This window comes from Lepidochelys kempii, chromosome 14 (assembly GCF_965140265.1).
Source record: "Lepidochelys kempii isolate rLepKem1 chromosome 14, rLepKem1.hap2, whole genome shotgun sequence".
NCBI lineage: Eukaryota > Metazoa > Chordata > Testudines > Cheloniidae > Lepidochelys > Lepidochelys kempii.
The window spans coordinates 3,284,979-3,306,224 of record NC_133269.1 but is presented as its reverse complement, the minus strand read 5'-3'; the positions used below and the strand labels follow the sequence as shown (position 1 = coordinate 3,306,224).

Here is a 21,246-nt window from a genome sequence, read left to right as displayed (position 1 = left end):
GGTTCACTTTGTTCAGGCCTTCCTCGTGTCTTGGCCCACGTTTCATTTCTGGGAGTGTTTGCCCCAGAGCAGAGTGAGACGAAGGCTAGAAATCAGAGGCTAGGAAATGAATGTTTCCTTTTCTGATCATCTGGTCCAGATAATTTCCCATCACATTTCTGTACAAGCACTTGGTTTGTTCTTTGTATGCAGTATAAATGTAAATGTGCGGTTTGCACCATCAACATTGCCTTTTTAAGATCCCCTGCATGGATTAATTTCACTTCACAGCGTCCTGCTTCACAGATTAGCAACAGACTCTTACCATTTATATGTGCCTAATTTTCTCTCTGATATCTCATCATGTTCTAGTAGCGGACAGCCTGCTGATGCTTAAACTAGCCAAATTAAAGCACTGATTTTGTGATCCATGACAAAGCCACCTGAAGCTAGTGTCTTGGCTTCTGGTTGTGTGTGTCAGAATTCCCCTGACCCATCCATTCCTGGCTGAGAAAATGCTATGCTTTTGCACATAGCCATGTTTGCCAGGTGATCAACCTAAGTTGTTGTAGCCTGGAATTTGTTGTGTAGATCTTAATTCCTAGTGCACAGAAATAAAACAGGACAGTAGGAACTATATTGTTGGTTTTAATTTTGAAGAGTTTTTCTGATGAAGAGGGAGGCTTGCAAGGCACCAAGGTTGAAATCTTGGCCTAATTAAATAAATGGCAAAACGCCCATTGACTTCAGTCCTGCCAGGGTTTCACCCCAGAAATTGAAACCATTAGTTTAGCTATGAAAATGCTCTTGAAGCAGGGTGCAGCATAAAGTAAATATAGGACATTTATGGGAATGCCTGTTTAAAAGTACTTCCTAATATAGAAAACCATGGACACAACTTGCATTAATATCTAAAGCCAATGTCATGTTTAATCTGGCTGTTTAAACCATAATGCTGTCCAGGGGTGACTTACAAAAATAAATCAATTCCTCCACTGGAGTGGTTTAAAAGTTACTTTCTATTCTAGGTGGTCCCGACAACCAGGTCCACTTTGAGGGTTACCAAGTCTCTAATCAGTGCATGGCACTGGTACGGGATGAGTGCCTGCTGCCGTGCCGGGATGCACCAGAGCTCGGCTACGCGAAGGAGTCCAGCAGTGAGCAATATGTGCCTGACGTATTCTACAAGGTAAGGGTTATGACTAAAGATAACAGCCAAAGTGTGTGTGAGAGAGAGCAGGAGGGGTAGTTCTGCTGAGGGTCTGGAACTCGATGTATCCAACTCAGTGACAGGACGCTTTGAGGTTTTGAACTATTTTCGGTAGTAACCGTTCACGGCATGTCCACAGGAAGCAATTGTGTAAGCTTAATTTCCTCCTCCTAAAAGTGCTGTTAAGGTTTCCAGTGCAGTAGTAGGCATTGGCTATCTAGCCTATAAATGAGGTCTGCAGTGATGCACATAGGGCCTGTAGCAGGCACTCTGAATTAACCACATCTTCTGTGTTTATTGGCAGTGGCTGCTACGCTTCTCTGTTGACTTTTAATCCCCTGCTGAGTGTATTTGCTTCCTCCTCTCCCCAATTACATTTACACACACTGTGCACTGAAGCAAAGTGAGGCACCAAGTTAAAGCTGCAATAAAAGCAGGTTCCTAACGAGATGGTGAGAATTTACTGTATGTAATACTTTTATAAGACACCTACAGAACAGCATCAGGCACTCTACGATAACACACTGAGCAGGAAAATGGAAAATAAGGCCCAGTCTGCCCAAATAGAGCCGCCAACCAGAGGAGAGAGAGACCGCACATACCCCAACCGAAGGGGAACAGTAGCCTGCAAGTACAAAAGCAGGGAAGGGAAGGGGTTAGTAGACTTTAAAAAAAAAAAAAAAAAAAAAAGCAGGGATGGGAATACATAAGGACGGCCACTCTGGGTCAGACCAATGGTCCATCGAACCCAGTATCCCGTCTCTGACAGTGGCCAGTGCCAGAGCTTTCAGGGGAGTGTACAGAATAGCCGTTCTGGAGATAGCCACCTCTGTCTTCCCCTCTCAGCTTCTGGCAGTCAAAGGTTGAGGGTCACCCCCAAGCATGGGGTTGCATCCCTGACCATGCTGGCTAATAGCCACTGATGCACCTATTCTCCATGAACTTATCTAGTTCTTTTTTGAACGCAGTTATACTTTTGGCTTTCACAGCATCCCCTGGGAATGAATTCCACAGCCCTGGCTTTTCTCTCTCTGGTGGTGCAGTTAGTGCCTGGTATTAGGTCCTTTCTCTTGGGTCACATGATAAGCCTCAGAAGCCCCTCCTGATGCACAGTGGACTCAACCCACTTTCAGAGCAGGAATCTTCAAGAGGGTTAGGCCGTCAGAACCGTACGTGCAGTGTGGCATGCAGAAGCTCTGTCAGTAACTGGACTACTGCATGTTTGGATTCTGTAGCTTTTGTTAGAGATGAGTATTCACTTTAGACATTTGTTCCGAGAGTTTTTCAAACCTCTTGCCTCTCCAGAATTGGGCTGGAAAAGTAAGAATAGGATCTCGGTGAGAATAATGGTGCTGCTTCTCAGAAATCCTGCTTGCTGTGTTTTGGTGCTTCACGAACAAGGATGGAGAAAATGAAGTTAACAGAGATACTTGCCAAGGAATTGGCCATCCATCATCCAAGCCAGCTATCTCATCTTTGTTTATATCTGATGTTTGTGATCTGGTCTGCTTGTGACACTTCTTCCTGTCATATTTGAGACTGTTCGTTAAGTGTAGGCTAGGCCAGGCTGCCTTGTTTGGCGCTGTTAAAATGAGGGCAGCGTACACCATTAGCAAATCTTGCAGAAATACTTTTGTGTGCCCCAAAGTGGTGCTGAGTGAAGATCAGGAAACTGCTGATTAGTGAGTTGCTCTGCACGGTTTTTTCCTGTCAATACCACGCTATTGGCTTGCCCTGATGCCACCTGAAATTCCAAAACACCTTCCAGCCACATCTCTTCATCGCTCTAGCGTCTTTCCCCATTTATGGTGCTTGTAAAGTGTGTTCTCACCAATGAAGCTGATTCTAAGTCCATTCTAAGTCCAACAGCATACAGGCAATTCCCAAAGGGTGCCCAAATGGCCAACTGAAGGTCTCCCTGGCACCTTGTCGGAGGCCATGGGCTGTGCCTAATTTGAATAAATAAAGCTGGTGCAGTTGCACTTGTCTTGAAAGTGAAGGTGCAGCTCCTGCTGACTGCCGATCCCTGCATGCAGTATTCTATCTCAGAAAGCAACGACTCAGCTCAGGTCACGGAGGAGCATTGCACTGGCCACAGCCCATGTCTCCACGTCCAGAGGCATTGCAGAATGCTGCGTGCTGACGTTCAGAGTCGCAAGAAGCCAGTGTATGTTCCAGCAGGTTCGAAACTCTACTTTTTAATCTGAAGCAATGGAGGTAAACGAAGTGATCACAGATTACTCCAGCATTCTGTGGAAATTTCCATGAACCAGTGATTCATTGGGTCAGTCTTCAGAGTATTTCAAATGTTTTATAACTCCTACCCATAATTGTCTTTTTCGTTATGTGCTTCAGGAAGGCTTGAGGGGCGCGCTGGTGGGTGTAGTTGTCCTTTGAATTCAAACATGTTTGGCTCTAGTACCTGGACTTTTTCTGGAACATTTTTAAACTGATGGGAAGCTTAGTCACTTCTGGTTTTAAAGACCATTTGGGTCTCATTAAATGCAAAAAGGCCTGAGGTCAGAGACACTACCTCATAGTCACTGGGTGTGTGACAGCAAGCTTGGCGAAGCATTGCTTATGCATTTTGTTGGGAGCAAGAGTCCTGAGTAGATTTGGCCTTGCAGTGAGAAGACAAAGATGGTTAGTAATGTAACACCCTGGCCACACCTGTCAGCATGATAGCAGGAGCATTGCTCAAGCACTGTGGTCACCAGACAATGTCCAGCTTGATAATTAGTCTGTCTACCTTTACGCTTCAGCCTTTTGCTTCCTGCCCTAAGCTGTCGTGCAGGATTGCTGTGGGCTCTTAAGCAGCTGCCACATTTCACCTCGGTTGACTGTTTCACTGGTGAGCAAGAATAATTCATATATGTAGTGTGTGTATCAGCTTGAAAAGCACTTTAGGATGAAAGGGGCAATATTAATGTAAGTTTATTGTGACGGTTGGATGAGAACCAAGAAGCCAATGTTTGTGTAGTGTGGAATATATTTATAGAACAATTTAGCATCCGAATGTGGGAGGGGAAACTATTAAATTCCTGTCTCCACTAGTTGCATAAAAGAGTAGATGCATTTTAAATTCCTGCCAGTAGGAAAAGGTGACCCGTGTAAAGCCGGAGAAATATAAAGCGGCAAGCGTATTACAGTCTGCTCATCACATAAGGAAAAGATCTTGTATCTTTACTCTTAATATGTGTTGTTGATGTTTTTGAAAGGACTTAAGAAATTTCTCTGAGTTAGTAATGCTGCAGAAATAGAAGCCTATGTCAGGGATCAAAGCCATACAGCTGGGAGAAATTAGTTAGAGTGTTACAGGTTCGAGGACTCTGGCAAGCAGGCAAAGAGGTGCTTCAAGGCAAAATAACAGCTCTCTTCATTCATCAAGGCTTTCTTGTATGGCGCATATCAAGATGCATTTGTGGAACGGGGTCAGAGGCTAGCATGCCCCTCAGTGTGTTACAGCTGTTGCTGAAAATAAGATTCCCATGTGAACAAGTGTGACTTATCTCAATGGTCTATCAGCTGTAGACATGTCTTAAATATCATGAAAACAGGAAAACTGATGGCACCAGATTTGCTCTGTTTCATAAACCAAAGTATTTTTCCTTAGCCGCTTGCCTTGTGATTCCTGTATGTCTTTACCTTTCTCTTTGTATTGGCCTCTTGCCCTGCTACTCACAGAAACCATCCCATTAGCACTGGCAGCTTGGCGCTTTCTCTGAGTGGATATTCAGTCTGTGCGGTGTGAAAGCTGTAAATGTGTTCTGGAGTGAAAATCGGGGGCTTTCAGGATCAGGAATATAAATTACTCTGCTAAATAATTTTCTCATCGTGATCAACTCGAAAGGAAAAACCATCCCACTGGTAAACCCAGTGGTTCGAAGTGCGGGATTAGTGAGGACTATCAGGTGTTGCAGTACAACATTCTGTTATACTTCGATGTTGCAGAAAGACCGGTTAGCACTTCTCAACAACAGTAACTCCACGCAAATCTGCTCAAGGCCCCCTCTCTTCTCAATATGTAGACACACAATGGCTGTAATTATGATAACCAATCTCTCCTGTAGCTCGAGAGGCCAGGGTATTGTTAACCTCCTCCTTAGTTCATTTTCCAGCAGTATGGGCAGGCTAAAGATTCCACTTTGTATCAGGACTGCAGAAGGCTTGGGTTTATCCTAATATGTTAGAAGTCCCTGCCCTCTGTCTTCTGTCTCCTCACTGTTTTCGTGTATTTATGGGAAGTAAATAAGTGCATCTATCCATCTTGCTTAAGCTATGAATGTAACTTAAACATTGGGGGCCTGATAATGGGATCGAAGTCAGTGGGAGCGGTGGGTGCTCAGCACCTTTGGAAATTTGATGGTGTATGTATCCTTACAGTCATCTGGGTGCTTTGTGCCTATGTCCATTGCTGCACATTGTGTGTGAATGCTGCAAACTCTTCAAGCTGCCTTCACCTAGTCTGCAGAATTCATGGCTTTCCATTATCAAGCTGTCATTTTGTTGTGCACCCCAGCGAACCCCAGGCTGCAGCGCTGTCTTGGAGTCGGTGGTAGCACGGCAGGACTCTTATTTCATGGATGTCTCAACATTTCATCAAGTGGAGCAAAAAAGTGAGAGCTCTGAGTTTTATGGACCCTTTGAAGCATTTAAGTAGTCATGGGTTGGTACTTTTGTGGGACTAGATTCTTCTGTCAACTTTAGGCAAATACCTGGGATCTCAGCACAAACAAGAAGATGTCACATCTTGTTGTGTGTTACATTTTATTGTTGCTTTAATATCCAAGAAACTTGCTCTGGGATGGGGAAAGATTAAAGCCCTTTTTAATGACACTTGTATTACAAAAGGGACATTTCCCCTCATGCCAGAGATCAGTGGGTTGGTCTTTGCATTTGGACAACTGCTCAGCTTCGTGCAGCATCGGCGCGAGAAGCATCAGCTGTTCAACTTTTGTTTCCGTTCAAGCTCTGGAAAAGCCCACTCCATCCAGCTCTTGGAGTGACTTGACAGCCTTTTGCCACTTTTTATTAAGGCCAAATGGGATTACCAACCCCAACTTCTCCTAGCCCAATACCAGTCTTGGACTGGACGGTGTTACTGGTGCTCAATTTATAAATTCCCTCTCCTCCTGTCTGTAAAACTTGAAAGTCTGATAATTGTTACATACAACACGACTGCACCTCTGGCCTTTGTTAGAGGAATCCCTGCAGGTTATGATGACGGGAATTCTCTGAGCAACCAAAACATGGAGGAATGTTCTTGTAAGTGGAGAAAAGAGTGCTCTGCAATCCAGTTTTTGTTCTTCCTTTAAAACCTGCAGAAGGGTGCTGTGGTGACTGCTCTTTCCGGCCATTGCTCGGGAATGGCCAGAGAATGGACCAGGGGGTGTTTCCATCTTAATCTTAACCATCTTAACCTCATACCACAAAGGTTCTCCTCTTGTGCATGCCTTTGTTTTGTGGGAGGAGCTTCCTTGAATATAGAGTTCTCTGTCCCCAACCATGGATCGTTGTGGGGGAGGATGGAAGGACACTGGGTTTATTCTTCTTGCAAAAGCTTGCCACATGCAGAGAGTTCCCAGCAGTAAGAGCCTTGATAGATGTTCAAAGGTCACCCTGTCTCAGCTGGTAGGAGAGAGCTGTCCTACAGTAACCACCTGGTCTGTACCAGGAAGCCCTTCTGCCTCTCAGTGAGTAGAAAGCACATGGCAGTCCTTAGCATAGTTCAGAAAATTGGCTAGTTCTGTGCCCATAGCAGTTTAAATAAGATTAAATAATCAAAAGCAGGCCCCATGGATTTTTACAGCATCTTGAGTGAGTGTGTTCTCACTAGAATGCCGTTGTGATGGGAAGTGAAAAGTCTGTTGCTAGGTCTGCGCTAAGAGGAAGCGTGTGCATGTAATATGCTACTAATAACCACTTATATTGGCCTTCTCCGGGCTGTGAGTGTTGGAGCTGGGAAGGGCTTCCTTCAGGCTCAGAAATATCCCTGTGGGAAACTGCAGCGTTGCTTAGTAGAGACAGCACTGGACAGGGAGTCAGGACTCTCCGGGGTTCTGCTCCCAGTGCTGTCACTGACCTGCTGTGTGAGCGTAGGCAGGTCTCTTCACCTCTGCCTCCCATCTGTGACACGAGGATGACACTTACCTGCATAGTGTAACACTCAGATCTATAGGCGAAAAGAGATGTGTAAGAGCTAAATAAACTTGGTCTAACTCCAAAGCAACATAAGCAGCGTAAACTCAGGGAAGATCTGATCATGAGGGAGAATATCATCAGTGTCAATGAGTCTCCATATTAAAAGGTTCTTCCCTTAGAGAATAAGGAGCCCTGGTCCATTTGTTGTTGTTTATTTGTTGTATGTAGACCCCAGGAGCCCCAGTCAAGGACCAGAACCCCATGGTGTTAAGTGCTGTACAAACACAGAACATAGAGACAGTCCCTGTTGCAAGGGCAATGTAAGTGTAAGACAAGAGACAATAGGTGGATACAGACAGAGAGGGGAGTACAAGTGGGATGATATTGGGCAGGATGGTAGGTGGTCTCAGATGACTAGCAATCCAAATTGCTGTCAAGTTTTTTTGTATGCATCATGGCAAAGGAGAGTTTGGAGTATTGCTCTCACCCTTAGTGCGTGGTTGATTGTACATACGTTGATCCATAGCGACTGAGAATCTGAACTCTTCCTGATCTGCCCTGTCCATATTGCAAGCCCTGCAGCCAGCTTGCCAGCAGAAGCATGAGAAAGTTGAGAGTAACTTCCTTGGTTAATGGGTATTTCTCCATGCTGATGGATTAATCATTTTCCTATTGGGAGACAGAAGCTGCAGTACCATTAGGTCAAACTGTTTCAAAATGTTGGGATTGCAGGAGCTGATCTCCACTCCTGTCTCTAGTATGATTCATTGCCCAATTCCTCTGGGGCCTATTGTTCGATTCTTGTCCAGACAGCGAGTAGAATTTGAGCCTTCATTAACTCCTTGCTGCCCTCCGTTTGGAGCCGTGGCTGCTAAGCAGAGCATGTGGCATTGGGAATCCCCGAGTCCTGAGTTACAGTAATAGCATACCACATATGTGGATAAAGGCTGCTAGGGCTCTGGTGACTGCCAAATTTGGAGTGATCTCGTAGCAATCCTCCCAGCTTGACATTGTTAGGGCTATAAAATATAACTGCCTAATAAAACTGTACCTGTGGGGAGGAGGAAGGTGCCTACTTCGTTCCACAAGGAGGGAGGCACAGACACTTCCTTTAGCTGGGGGGTGTTAGGTGTCAATTTGGTAGTAACAATTTTAGAAAATATCTTTCAAGCCTTAGTAGCATGACATTAAAAAGAAGGCTTTTAACATGGAAATCCCCAGAGGGGAAGATTAAAGCGAACAGGTGCTGGAAAAATGTTTCTGCATATTAGAACTTAATTAGATTTGAAAATGAATTCCAGATGGGCTAATTATGTGTGAGTTGTTGCAGGTTCTTTCTTGCAGGGGCAGGAGAGTGTTTGGGAAACTGATGTAGCTTGATTGGATTTGATTCCTAATTCTTGCAGTATTGCTGAGATCTAGACGCAGGCTGGCTTTCGGGCCCTGTGATCCCTCTGAAAAAGCTCCACATCTCCTGCTGCTGCTGTCAGAGCCAGGGAGATCTAAGGCCACAAGCAACCAGGCTTGTTGCTAAAATAACCAGGGGGCCAACAACCTGTCACGTTCAAGGAGAAATGATTCTGATCAGAATTACTTGTAAAGGAAACTTCAAAGACGGGACGGTTGATTCTACAAAGGGGGAACTATTTCCAGGGACACATGGCGTTTACGAGTGCCATTGGCTTCTACAAGCAAAGTAGTATGCCAAAGCATGCTTGAGCATGTGACTGACTGAGCATGTGGGGACTGTCCAGAGCGACAGCAGGGGGTGCTGGTTACAGTGCTGCATGTTTCTGATACAGAAATACTAGAGCAGTGGTTCTCAACCTGCGGGCCGCTTGCTGACCAGTCAGCACACTGCTGCGGCCCGTGTGACACACACTACCTGTATGGCCCTGAGGGTATGTGTATATATATTGTGTGGATGCAGCCTACAGAACACACAGAAAGCTACATATGTGGCCCACAATGGTAAATAGGTTGAGAATCGCTGTACTAGAGTAACTGAGAAATGTTACTAGTGGGAGTGTAGCAGCATATTCAAAGCCAGAAAATGTAGCTTTCAAAGGGACAGTGTTCTCCATGAGTGTCTCTGTGAAATGTTTTGCTTCCTGGCTCCGTTTTAGGAGTTTTTCACAAAACCCCAGAAGATACCCCCTCTGTCTGCAGTGTGGGGCTGAGGGACAAATTTCATGGCCTTTTTACAGCGTTCCCCAGGAAGTAAATGGAGCATGCCGGAGCGAGAGCCGTGTATGAGTCTGCATGTGTGCCGGGCGAGAGCCCTGTATGAGTCTGTGTAACTGCCATGGGCTCTGCCTACCAGCCACTCTGAGAAAGCTCAGCAAATGTGAACTTTTCCATAAGGTCTGTGACTGGAAATCATGGATGTGTGATTTATGTGTGGCTTGATGAATGATTTATATCACGTGAGGGGATGATTTAGGTAGAAAATACATCCCCTCTTACAGAATCTGTAATGAAGAGTCAGTTCTTATTCATTTATTTCTGAAGCTGTTTGAACTCAGCGTGTTTGACATAAATCAAGTCTAATTGTCATTTCATGATTAATGAACATATGCTGGCCATTTTTCTTCATAATTAAACTTTATGTTCAGTTCATGTGACAAAGCAAAACAAGTTTAGGCTTTGCCAGGTTGTGTGGCTTTTCCAGGTCTGTGTATTTAGGAAAAAGTGGCTGGTTTTCCAATGGCCTTGAATAGACCCTGCTGGGCACGAGCACATGTAATTCGAGTGGAGACTCCAGCACGTTGACCTGACCATTCAGCCTGTGCAGAAAGTCAGTTTTGTGTCCAGCTGTGGTGTAAAGGGGACATTTCGTTATGAATATGGCGCCTTTTGGCTTGTCTGCTTCAAACATCGACTGAGATCTGGGGTGGAATTATCTGAGAAGCAGGGACGCTGTTCGAAGGGCAGCTATCGTGTCCAGTGTTGCCTCAACTGCAGGGACAGCTACACATCTGCCCTTCGAACAGTAACTTAACCACCCAACAAAATGACAGAGGAAAGTGAATAGCTGTCTGTATCTTTCATAAATCTGCAAAACAGTCCCAATAGTTTAAAAGCCCCAAATCTATCTGGGTGTTCCAGCTCAGGGATCCATATGGTCTACATCAGTTCCATCCAGTTCACTAGCTGTGTTCTTCTTATTTCAGGACATAGACAAGTTTGGCAACGAGATCACTCAGCTGGCTCGCCCGCTCCCTGTGGAGTACCTAATCATAGATGTAAGTATTCGCTGCAGTATTGAGGCAGAGTTCCTTTTGCATCACCGAACCTTCTGAAAAATCCACAAAGTCTGAAGGTTTTAACTTGAGTTTGCTTTCTTTAAACAACTCTTTAAACCTGAGAGTGCAGCAGTCAGCATGCTTTTGTGTGAGTGCAACACTCGGGGGTGGGTGGTGATGTGGTGCCAGAGAAATGCATTTACTTCTCCAAAAGGCGCTGCCTGGAGTGTCTTATTGCTGTTATGAAACAGAATTTATCCATCAAATGAAGGAAGCAGTAATGGATATGCTGGGCATTAAATCACTGGGAGCTAATTAGAAAGCTCCAGTTGTCTCTTTTGTAGCAGTGATTAAGAACACTGCTCATTCCAGTGATGAGCAAGCTGGGTTTGTACTATGAAAAGGCCTACAGCTCCTTCATTGCCAGTTCCTAATGCTTTCATTCTGGAGACTGAATCCTAGTTGCAGTTCTGTGTTCAGGTCCCATCTGCCCACCACTGAATGTGTCCCCCCAGGGAGCAGTGTTGTTTCTTGGGCTATGCATCCTTGAGTGTTGGGAGCCAAAGGGCAATTGGTCTGAGAGTCCTGCCTGCCAACACACTTGGGAGCAGTGTTAAAACTCTGCCACTGTCTTTCAGTTTTAATGGGGGCCTTTCCTGGATGGGAGACTGGGAGGCAGATAATTCAGATGACAGAAAATATTGCGGGAGTGGAGGTGGTGCCACCAATGATTAAATCCATTCAAAGCGACTGGTCCACTCCAGCTGGCGCTAGCGTGAATACAAATGTCCCAAGCGCTGCCCCAGGAAACCCCAGATGTGGGGAAGCAGGTGGACTGGAAACCAAACACTTGCTCTTCCTCTTTGTTGGGTTTTTTCCGTGGGGTGTGTTACTTGTCAAAGCTGCGTTTGGGCTGAAGACTTTGACACGTGATTCCTGCAGTGAAGTATTGCGTTTGGAACAGTGGGACCCATTGTGTGGAGCCCATTCCAATTGACAGCACTGGAATGTATTTATTACCCCGGCAGTAAAGGCATCTGGTTTTGGACTACCTGGGGTGTAATTAAGATGAAAACAGATTGACAGAACATGCCCTTAGGAGGAGTCTGGAATGATGAAAACTGAATTTCTGAAGCATCTTTTTAAAAAATAAAATAAAATAACAAAACCCCTGACCAAGTATTTTTCTGGCTTATATTGCAATGGATGTTATTTCTGCACCTTCGGTGTCAACTACAAACCGCACACATCCCTGGTTGAAAAGCTCTTTGTTTATAAGACTTTAATAGCCACAGAATCAGAGTACAAAGGCACCTTGCCTGCCCACCCGTTCTTCTGGCCCACCCACCACCCTCCTTCCAAGTGATGTCAGCAGCAAAGAGGAGGAATATTAGTGAGTCCCAGGATAGTGCGTACAAAGCTCAATTTAATAAAATGCACAAGGCCAGAAGCGGATGGCAAAGTGTTTGTTTGAGCAGTACATGGCTCAGTTCCACCCATAAGAACTTAGGAGCCCACTTGCTCGCATGTGAGGCATGTGGTTTCTGAGCCATATTCTCCCCTGCATTTGGCGAAGTCCCCACCAGCCCAGTGACGGTATTGGGGGGCCTGGGCTAGCTGACCAAAGAGCGTATCGATGGCAGGGGATTCCAAGATTAGGAGGAGACTCGGAAACCCTGCATCAGAGACGGGCCTTGTCCTTTGCTGGAATGGCTGATTCCAGTGGCAGAAAGGTGCACGAGATTAGAGACGGGCTGGAGATCCTACTTGGATGCTTAAGCAGTTGGGGAAGTCACTTACCATTTCGATAAAAGCTTGTATCTGCTTCAGTGCTTTTGCTGCCTGTCGTGCAGAGAAAACCTTGTATTTGGAGAAGTGATCTGGGAGAACTCTTTCTTCGTTTCTCAGACGGCCCCAAGTCCCAGCTGCAGATTTCAGTAATGCCTCCCTGTTCCTCTCTAATCCAACCTCCTCGGTGTAATTCTTCCAGTGCATAAAAAGAGCCGGGTACAAGTCGCCAGCCTCAGACACACAGTTGTCGGATCAGTGGGGGGGAGGTCTGCTGTGCTTCCACAGGCTATCTGAGCCTGCCCATTTTCAGGAGAGAGTTGGATGCCACGCTCGCTATGTTTATGAATGCTGGGGCCAGCCTGGAAAAGGGAAATGTTGATCAAATCTCCTTGGAAATGGGAAAAAGGCTCTAGAAGTTCCACCTAATAATCACTGTGTGGCCTTCATGGCTGAACGCTGCCCTGTGAAGTGCACAGTGTTTCTCAGCCATTGGAGGCAGTGGGCCTAGGTCTCCAGTGCCTGGGAACCAGGCCTGGCCTGTCTACTCAGCATCCCAGCACTGTGCTCTAATAGCTCTTCCTTGGATTTTTAGATTACCACAACTTTCCCCAAGGATCCAGTTTACACGTTTTCTATTTCTCAAAATCCGTTCCCTATTGAGAACCGTGACGTGCTGGGAGAAACTCAGGTAAGGAATGCTTTAAAGTGCGTGTGTCCTACCTGTACAATCGTACACATGGATGTAATCTTCTCCATGTGTCCCTTACACTAAGCCCTCTGAAAGGGAACAGCAGTAGAGAGACTGCAGCAGCTGTTCCACTGAGTCGTCTCCTCATAGTTTGATCCACGTTTGGCAATATGCTCAGCAAAACTTCCCTCTCTGAATGCTTTGCACCTCCCTATAAATCATCCCTTCTGGATGTGCCAATCCGCACCCATCCCAGTGGTATGAAGGAGGCCTCTGCTTGCCAAGAATTGCCTCTTGCAAGTAACGTCTAAAAAGGAGCTGCCAGTCCCATGGTGTTTGTTTGATCAAGAATCAGTCGAGAGTGCATCCTGTATGTGACAAACTGCACTGCTTCCCCACACTGCCGGGGTGGGTCAAACAACATGAAGGGCCTACAGTGGCTCCTGGGTTTAGTGCTGACACCGAGAATGCTGGCTGCTTTATGGAATGGTTTTAAAAAGCTGAACTGTTCATTACAGAAAGAGGCAGCTATCAAATTACCCAAGCCACATGTGAGCTGGCAAAATCAGCGGGCATTTTGGGTTACTTGGTAATAGTAATGGTCTGTCCCTCTCAAAAGGGATCTGCGTGGAAAGTAGCAAAGATTTCTTCTGAAATAGTTGGACATAAAATGAATCAGAAGTGCATAGTCCCTGCACAAACACAAACAAACTCCTGCAGAAGCTGTGAGAGAGCCAACTAGAACGTATCACTTAACAGGTCAGGGTTTTTGCTGTGTAGAGGAGTAGTCAGCGCTGTGCGGGCTGTGTGACTGTACGGTTAGAGGATTCCTCACCCCTGACCCTGGCCTTCTCCCCCTTGCTGTGATGCATTGGCCTCTTCTGCACCTGGCGAGCCTACTCCACTTCAGCGCAATTGGCTGATGGAGGCTTCAGGGGGCATGACCCTGCTAGCCAGCTCACTGTCATTCCGGACGGGGGCACCAAGATTCCACTGGGACATTATCTTCCCATGGCCCCTGTTCCTTCACTGCCCCAAACTGGCGTGGCTCTGAGATGGGGGGTCTGACTTGCTGCCATTCCGAGTGCTCCAGTGTCTGGGCTCAGCTCTCTATGCCCTGGGGTCTTTCAGATGTCTAAATCATTCCAGATTCCCTTTCTCTGGAAATGTGAAAGGCTGCAATTCAGTCTGCAAGGCTCTCTGATTTCAGGATGTCAGTGAGCATCGCAATTGTGTCTATTGATAGAGGAAGGAATTTTACCAGTATCATCTTTGTCAGTGTATCTGAATGGAAAAATCAAGTTATCACATTGGGGTAAGGAAATATGACTTCTGGATTGTTTTTCTTCCCCTTTCCAATCTCTGCAGGACTTCCACAGCTTGGCCACGTACCTATCTCAAAACACTTCCTCTGTTTTCCTTGACATCATCTCTGATTTCCATCTGCTCCTTTTTCTGGTCACCAATGAGGTCATGCCTCTGCAGGTATGTAATCGAAGACCATGATTTTGGCTAATGACAAAGGCAGATAGGGCTCGCAGTGAGCATCACATTACAGACCGGCACTAAACTCCTCCTCCTCCAGAATCGAGGCAGAAGCATCAGTCGCATGTGCGGTGGAAAGCGCCATGTGTCTGTTGCGCCCAATCTGAGTTCTCAGACCCAGCTTGTTTGCTGGTTTATCCATAGTTCCTGCTGAGAACATGCAGCTTGACAACTGTCTTTCCTTCTCAGTGACCCTTTTGGTTGGTGGTAAGAAGCTAGATATGTCTGAGTTCTGGAAGTCCTGCTCCGCCTCTGCATGGTGGTGGCTGTGAGAGCAGGGTCCCAGGCGGGACACAGCCGCTTGGCTCCGGCTCGGATAGCTGGAAAGGTTTAAAAGTATTGGAATCAGAAATTCCTGTTATAATGATAACAAGATCAGTCTCACCAAATCTATTCCAGGACAACTACTTCCTGTCTTTGCAGCTCTGGCTGTATTGGCTTGGCACTAGGAGCTTGGCTCCGTATCAGGCGCTCCGTTAACATCTGCACCACTCATATTTTCCCATTTGTAAATAACAGACCAACAAGAAAAGCCACGTGTTTTCCAGAAGCTTCGAGAATTCCACAAACTGAGCATGTGTAGCCCAGCTGGGCTGCCAGTGGGCAGCCGGAGATCAGGACCAATCAGGGGGATTTTGTGTGTGTTGTGTTCAGAATTTTGTCCAGAATTTTTTGTTTCTCTTTGTGATAAAAGTGTGAGTGAGCCTTAGCTCTCTTGCAGGTTCACTGCAGCAATGGGCAGCAGCTGCCATTCAGGGGGGCCGGTGGACTGGCTGTTTTAACTCCCTACAGGTGATCTAGTGCTCCTGAAATGAGATGGCTAGAGCCAGACCTAATGTAGGTAGGCACCATACAAGTTTCCCCTGTGTAAACCTACCGATACACCTCAAAACTATTGTCCAAGCCTTCCTGCTATTCCTGCCCTGGACCTCGAGTAAAGTCTCCGTTTCTTGATTAGGTGTATGGTGGCTTCATCCAATTCTGCTAAGTTTTACAGCCTAACATTAATACAAAGTTACTAGATACTTCTGGCCCACTTTTCTGTGCAGAGGGGTGCAACAAGTGACTTTTGGCTCCAGCATATATTCATTTATAGATTGTAAAGCCAGAAAGGACCACTGTGATCATCTGATCTGATATAGACACGCCCTGAATTAATTGCTCTAGCTTCTGTTTGGCCAAGTGTCGGGGTATGTCAGCCCTGGGGAGAAACTAGAAGCTGGGAAGGTCCGCTTGCTTGTGTCCCCAGAATGGCACCTTTGTAAAAGGGTGAAAGATCAAACTAAAGGGTTTGGGGTTTTTTTAGAATTCCTGGCAGCCACTGGGGAATAAACTCACTATGGAGCTTGGAGTGCTGGGGGTAGGGGCTTGCAGGAGCGCAGCCCTGGTCCGTGTGCACTGGGTTGAGACTTGTGTGCTCTCTCGTATAGGACAGCATCAGCTTGCTGCTGGAGGCAGTGAGGACCAGGAACGAGGAGCTGGCGCAGACCTGGAAGAAATCGGAGCAATGGGCCACCATTGAACAGCTCTGTAGTGAGTCCCCAGAATCCTGTGACTGAGTCACATCTCCCTTCCAAACCAGCAAGGGGGGGCAATGAAGCAGTTTGCCTGGGCTGGCTGCCGAGTGGCAAAGCCGTGCACCCACGGGACAGAGTGTGGGAATGAGCTGGCTCCCAAGGCCAGCAGGGGCTCAGAGCCCTGGGGTCCCAAGCAGTACCCACCTCCTGGGCCAAAGTCAGGAGCGCCACTGGAGGGCTGTGGCGTGAAGCAGAGCCCCCCAGTCCTCGTGCTTTGCGGCAGGGAGGTGGCCCTGGAATTGCTGGTCTGAGTGCTGTTAGACTGGCCTGATTTACCTGAGCCAATCCTAGATCTGTGAGACAGAAGTACTGAAATCTCTGTGTGCCCTTGTCTGCCTCAGTCTCCTGCCTGGGATAGGTGTTGTGACATCACAGCGGCAAGCGGTCTGCCATGCAACGACCCACCCCGTTTGGTCAGACACCTGCTGATGCTTAGCACAGAACCCAGCCCACTGTCTGGGTGCAAAGGCACAGGCGTGGGGAATGCAGGTTTAGTACCATGAGCTTCTCTGGCCTCTAAGCTGAGGCAGGAGAGACTGCTGGTTTTAGACTCGGAGGTCCCAAGGTCAGGCCCCGCCGCTCCCCCTCCTGCCTCCACTCCTCCCCTCTTCCCAGCCTTGAGCTCTGCTCTGTTTCTCCCTTACAGGCACAGTTGGAGTCCAAGTCTCAGGGCTCCATGAATATGGTGCCATGGGCAGTTCAACACATGCTGCATCCTCAGCCATGTGGGCTTGCCAACACTGCACCTTCATGAACCAGCCTGGCACAGGCCACTGCGAGATGTGCAGCCTTCCCAGGACCTAGCCCCTCCTGCTTGGAGCAAGGGGCAGACTTAAAAATACAGAGGCAAACCCGTTAAAAAGCAGGATGGTTTCTCACGCCCCCTTCCCCGTAACCATGCGCCACAAGGGGCAGACCAAGTGAGGGGGGGCTGCCATGTCTGTGTCTCCAATTGCAGGACTCTCGGCACTGTCCTTTCCGGGCCCTAGCGATAGGGAGGGGAGGCCAGCTGGCTGCTGGTGGGATTTCATCTGGAACGCCCTGCGCTGTTAGCCCGGCATGAGGAGACCCTTCGCTTCGGTGTCCACACACTCAGCTCCCCCGAGATCTCCCTGCGCTGTCGTCCACTGACTGGCTATCCTGCCCTCTCCAGGGGCTCTCTCTAGGCTTTGTGCTGCCGTCAGAGGCTGATCCAGTTAGATGGCAGCTGCTTCTCCCTCTGAGCTGAGCGAGCTCCGGTGCGCAAGGCAAAGTGGGGTGGCTGGGCTGGCCATTTCCACAGGTGCATGGCAGCAAGGGGCTGACCTCCCTCTAGTAGCTTGCATGATGTGCAGCTCCCCTATGCCGGCCTGGGAGGAAGTGATGTTGTAGGCATGGCTTGGTCCCACAGCCGCTCTTAGCAGGGGATCACTGTCCCCCTCCCCAGCACTCCTCCTCCAATGCCTGGTTTGTTTGTCAGCGGTCGGCTCTTCTCCAGTGGTTTTCTGTAGCCCTCGGTGCCTGACTCGGCTGAGCCTCCACCATAATTACAGCGTTGACTAAATGGTCTGCAGCTGGAGGACGTACGATGCGCACCAGTGCTGGGCCAGGAGCAAAGCTGCCACGCCCCAGCACTCATCTGCAGTGCTTGTGGTCCTCTTGGCATCCGAGTGGAGAGCTGGCGTCCCTTTGTGTACCCAAGAGCCCTGTCCCTCTTGGGTGACCCCTCACTGCAGCCCAGAAGCACGGTGAGCTGCCTCTCTCCACAAAGCGGATTTGGCAGTCGCGTTTCGGCTCTCCCCTGCCTAGGGCCATGGCATCCTGATTGAAAGGGCATGCGGGGCAGGGTGGGCTGGGTCTGCTCCTGCTTGCTAGATCTCCCAAGGGCCAACGAACAAGCAGAGGGAGCTCGCTGTCCCAGACCAGAGGTGGGGCTGGGCGCCTTGGCTTATCGCTTTTGTTAAAGCGGTGGGTGGGCAGCCTGGGCCCATGGGGGCAGCCGGCCCAGCTCTGTGGAGCAGGCATCCTTTCACTCACGCCTTTCTCCCACCATAGGGTGCAAGCCGGGCACAGCAACACAGTGCATGTTCCTTCCATTACCACAGCCTTGCATTTAGTGCCGTCTCCTCCATCTGCCAGCCCCTGTGTCGCCCCTTGGGGGCTGCCCTGGAGGAGCTGCTTCCCTTGGCCATCTCCCCTTACAGAGTGAGGCTCTGGCGCTTAGGAAGCAAATGTAACTTGTAAGTCCGCTTTGCATTAGCAAGTGCAGGGCCTGGCTCCAGCACAGACAAGGCACCCGTTCTGCATTAGACCCCCCCAGGCCTGGGCTGGCTTCTTTTCCTTTTGGCTGCTTGGTAGTTAGCCCCAGTCCTGCAGCCAGAGCCCAGGTGCCCAAGCAAAGGGAAGAGCCCCACACCTTTGTTTTCAGCAGCTGATCCGCTCCACTGAAGCTAAATGAGCCCCATCGCAAACATGCAGCATGTTCCATCCTTCCAACTTGCCTGCGTCTGCTCGCAGCAGTCCAGTCTTGATAGGTGCTCTTTAGTGTCTGACGTTCAGAGCTGGCCTTGGGGGCCACAGCAGGGGTGTTTGTGGGGGCCAGGCCACAATGGGCAGGTCTCCCACTAAATCACCACTCTCTGCTCTCCCTTTACATTTAGACCCGTGGTGGCGGCGGCTGCTGCTGCTCCTGTTTTTAACCACACTGGGGCAGAATTGCAGGTCTTGTTCTTCCTCTGCTTGCGCATTAGTGACCTTAATAGCATCCCAGCTGGCCAGCCCCTGAGCCCGGGCTAGACGCGTCTGTTAGCATGGGGAAGTGCCATTTGAAAGCCTGCCTTTCCCCCTCCCGGAGTCTTGCTGAGGTGGTGTCTGACCCTCTGCGACCCCACTGTGGCATTTTGGCCTGTTTGCTATTCCCGGAGCAGCACCCGGCCCCTGGGGTTCGCTGCCTCTCTCCAATTGTACTCAGTCAAACGCCCCAACGTTTCCTGGGCTGCATTGTAAGGAATCCCTTCCCAGCTGTTCAGAGAGGCCCTTGCTCTCCTTATCCAAAGAGAACCATGGTGGCCATCAGCAGCTCGGTTGAAATGGGAGGAGCGGGTCCCCTTGGCAGGATAATGCTGCAAGTTTGTTTCCTCCCAGACTGATAGGGGAACTAGGACTGGCTGATCATAATGGGTCAAACACCCTTGGTACCCCATCAGTCAGGGCTCCCCCTTTTCCCCTCTCCAGGAGGCCAGTAGTGGGGTGGGCAAGCTGGGGGGAGGGGGGAGCGACACAGTTTGACTTCTCACAGCTCATCCCTGCACTCTCCATGGCAGTGCGGATGCATCCCACCCCCTTCACTGCAACCCATGAACAGCTGGCAGGAGTGACATGGTTTCCACCCTTCGCAGTGGAAGGGTCCTTCGCGCCATCCTGCTGCTGTTTGAAGAGTAGTCGATTGCTGCCTGGCTGTGTTTGCCGGGAGGGCAGGCGGCTGTCTGTCCGTCTCTGGGTTTGTGTGTCAATCTCCTGGGCCATGGTTGCTCTTGCTTTTCTGTGCGCTTCGGCTTGCAGAGGTGTGCGTGTTGGGCGTGGACTGGAGTTACCTTAGTTAAAGCCCTGCAAGTAAAATCTAATAAAAGCGCCTGAAATGTGAACAAAGCTGCTGGCCTCTGCTGTGTTTATTGGCCCACCCCAGCCGGAATCCTGCGTGGTTCTCTGACCCAAGCTGAGCAGCTGCCTCCGGCCTGTTTGCCTGTGTGTGCCGCTGCTCGGTGCGGAGTTGGCAGCAGTGAGGCTGTGCGGCTGCGTAGGCTGGTGGGGGCACGAGGGGTTGGATAGCCAGGCCTGTGTTGTCAGCACGTAAAGACACGTTACCGTGGGGCCTGCACCAGGCAAGGGCAGTGGGTCCTGGCTCCCAAGGAGCATCCTGCACTGTGCCCCAAGGAAGCTTCGTCCAGCAGGTAAAGAAATAATCCAGCCCTCCCCGCTGCACAGCCGCCTCCTGCCTGCAGGGCCTGGGAGCAGAGCAACGGGGCTGGGGCTCGGGGAGCAGCTCACCCGCGGCTAGGGGATCCAAGGAGTCCTGCCTTTGTGGGGAGCAATTCTGCATCCACTTCTGCCCACGGGCCAGTCTCAGACACCCTGAAACTTGGCCCCTGCTGTATGTGGCATAACCACAAATGGAAATAACGCTCGTCGGTGATCTGAGCTGAACGGCCACAGGGGTGGGGGAGCAGAATAAAGCCGCTGGATGGTGAAGTGGGGCGAGAGCGGCTGGACCAGGTTAGTTCCCCACTCCCCAACAGGGCACCAGCAGCTATCTGCTTCGCCACGGCCCAGGACTGGAGTAGCCGGGACGGCTGCCAGCTCGGAGGCAGGTGTCTGGCAGTGCTGTGGGGATCCTGAGCCGGCAGGGGAGGACTGACACAGCCTAGGGATGGGAGCCCAGGGCAGAGGCAGCAGGGGAGGCAGCTGGGCTTCAGGGAGCGAGGACCGGGAGCCAGTCCCAGCCGGCCTTCATTTGGGTCAGCTGGCATTTTAAAAAGGGAAGTGGTGGCTGGGGTTGGCGGGCAGTGGGGAAGGCCTGGCCCGGGGCTGGGGCAGAAGAACAGCCTCCTTGGCTAGCTCAGTAAGACCTTAACCCCTGTCTGGCCCAGGCCACCTGCCAGCGCTGGGGAGCTGAGCTGGCTCTGCGGCCGTGCTGAGTAGACGGGGCAGCGTCCCACTCTGCCACCCTAGCAGGAGGGGTTAGAAGCCTGAAAGGAGCCAGGCCTGGGCCTCAAGATGGGTGACTTGTACCTCTCCTCCTGCAGCCGTCGGCAGGCCTCTGCCCCTCGGGACATGGCCCGATGCTGAAAGGAGGGTACGATGGCTGCTTTCCTCCCCGAGACGGTGGCGGGAGCTCTGCGGAAACACTGGCCTTGCTGCGTGGCAGGGGCTCCCCAACCGCACTACTAGGCCACTCGCCTGCTATGGTCGATCCGGCCCCGACTGCCAGCGTAACGGGGGTTTCTTCCCCTGCTGGGCCCTGGGGGGGAACAGGCTGTGAGCAGGAGCTTAGAGCATCCCCAGGAGCCATGACGAGAGAGCCTGGGACCGCCC

General features: G+C 49.6%; 1 protein-coding gene across 1 annotated transcript in view; it reads left to right on the top strand.

Moving 5' to 3' along the window:
- Window positions 1-19,803, top strand: part of NPLOC4 (NPL4 homolog, ubiquitin recognition factor) — a 42,233-nt gene extending 22,430 nt beyond the window's left edge. Inside the window, exons 12-17 of the mRNA XM_073312048.1 lie at window positions 1,008-1,168; window positions 10,504-10,575; window positions 12,959-13,054; window positions 14,423-14,539; window positions 16,030-16,132; window positions 16,823-19,803. Coding sequence (XP_073168149.1) covers window positions 1,008-1,168; window positions 10,504-10,575; window positions 12,959-13,054; window positions 14,423-14,539; window positions 16,030-16,132; window positions 16,823-16,980 — 707 coding nt within the window. The 3' untranslated portion in view covers window positions 16,981-19,803. The remainder of the gene's footprint in view (window positions 1-1,007; window positions 1,169-10,503; window positions 10,576-12,958; window positions 13,055-14,422; window positions 14,540-16,029; window positions 16,133-16,822) is intronic.
- The last annotated feature ends 1,443 nt before the right edge of the window (window positions 19,804-21,246 follow it).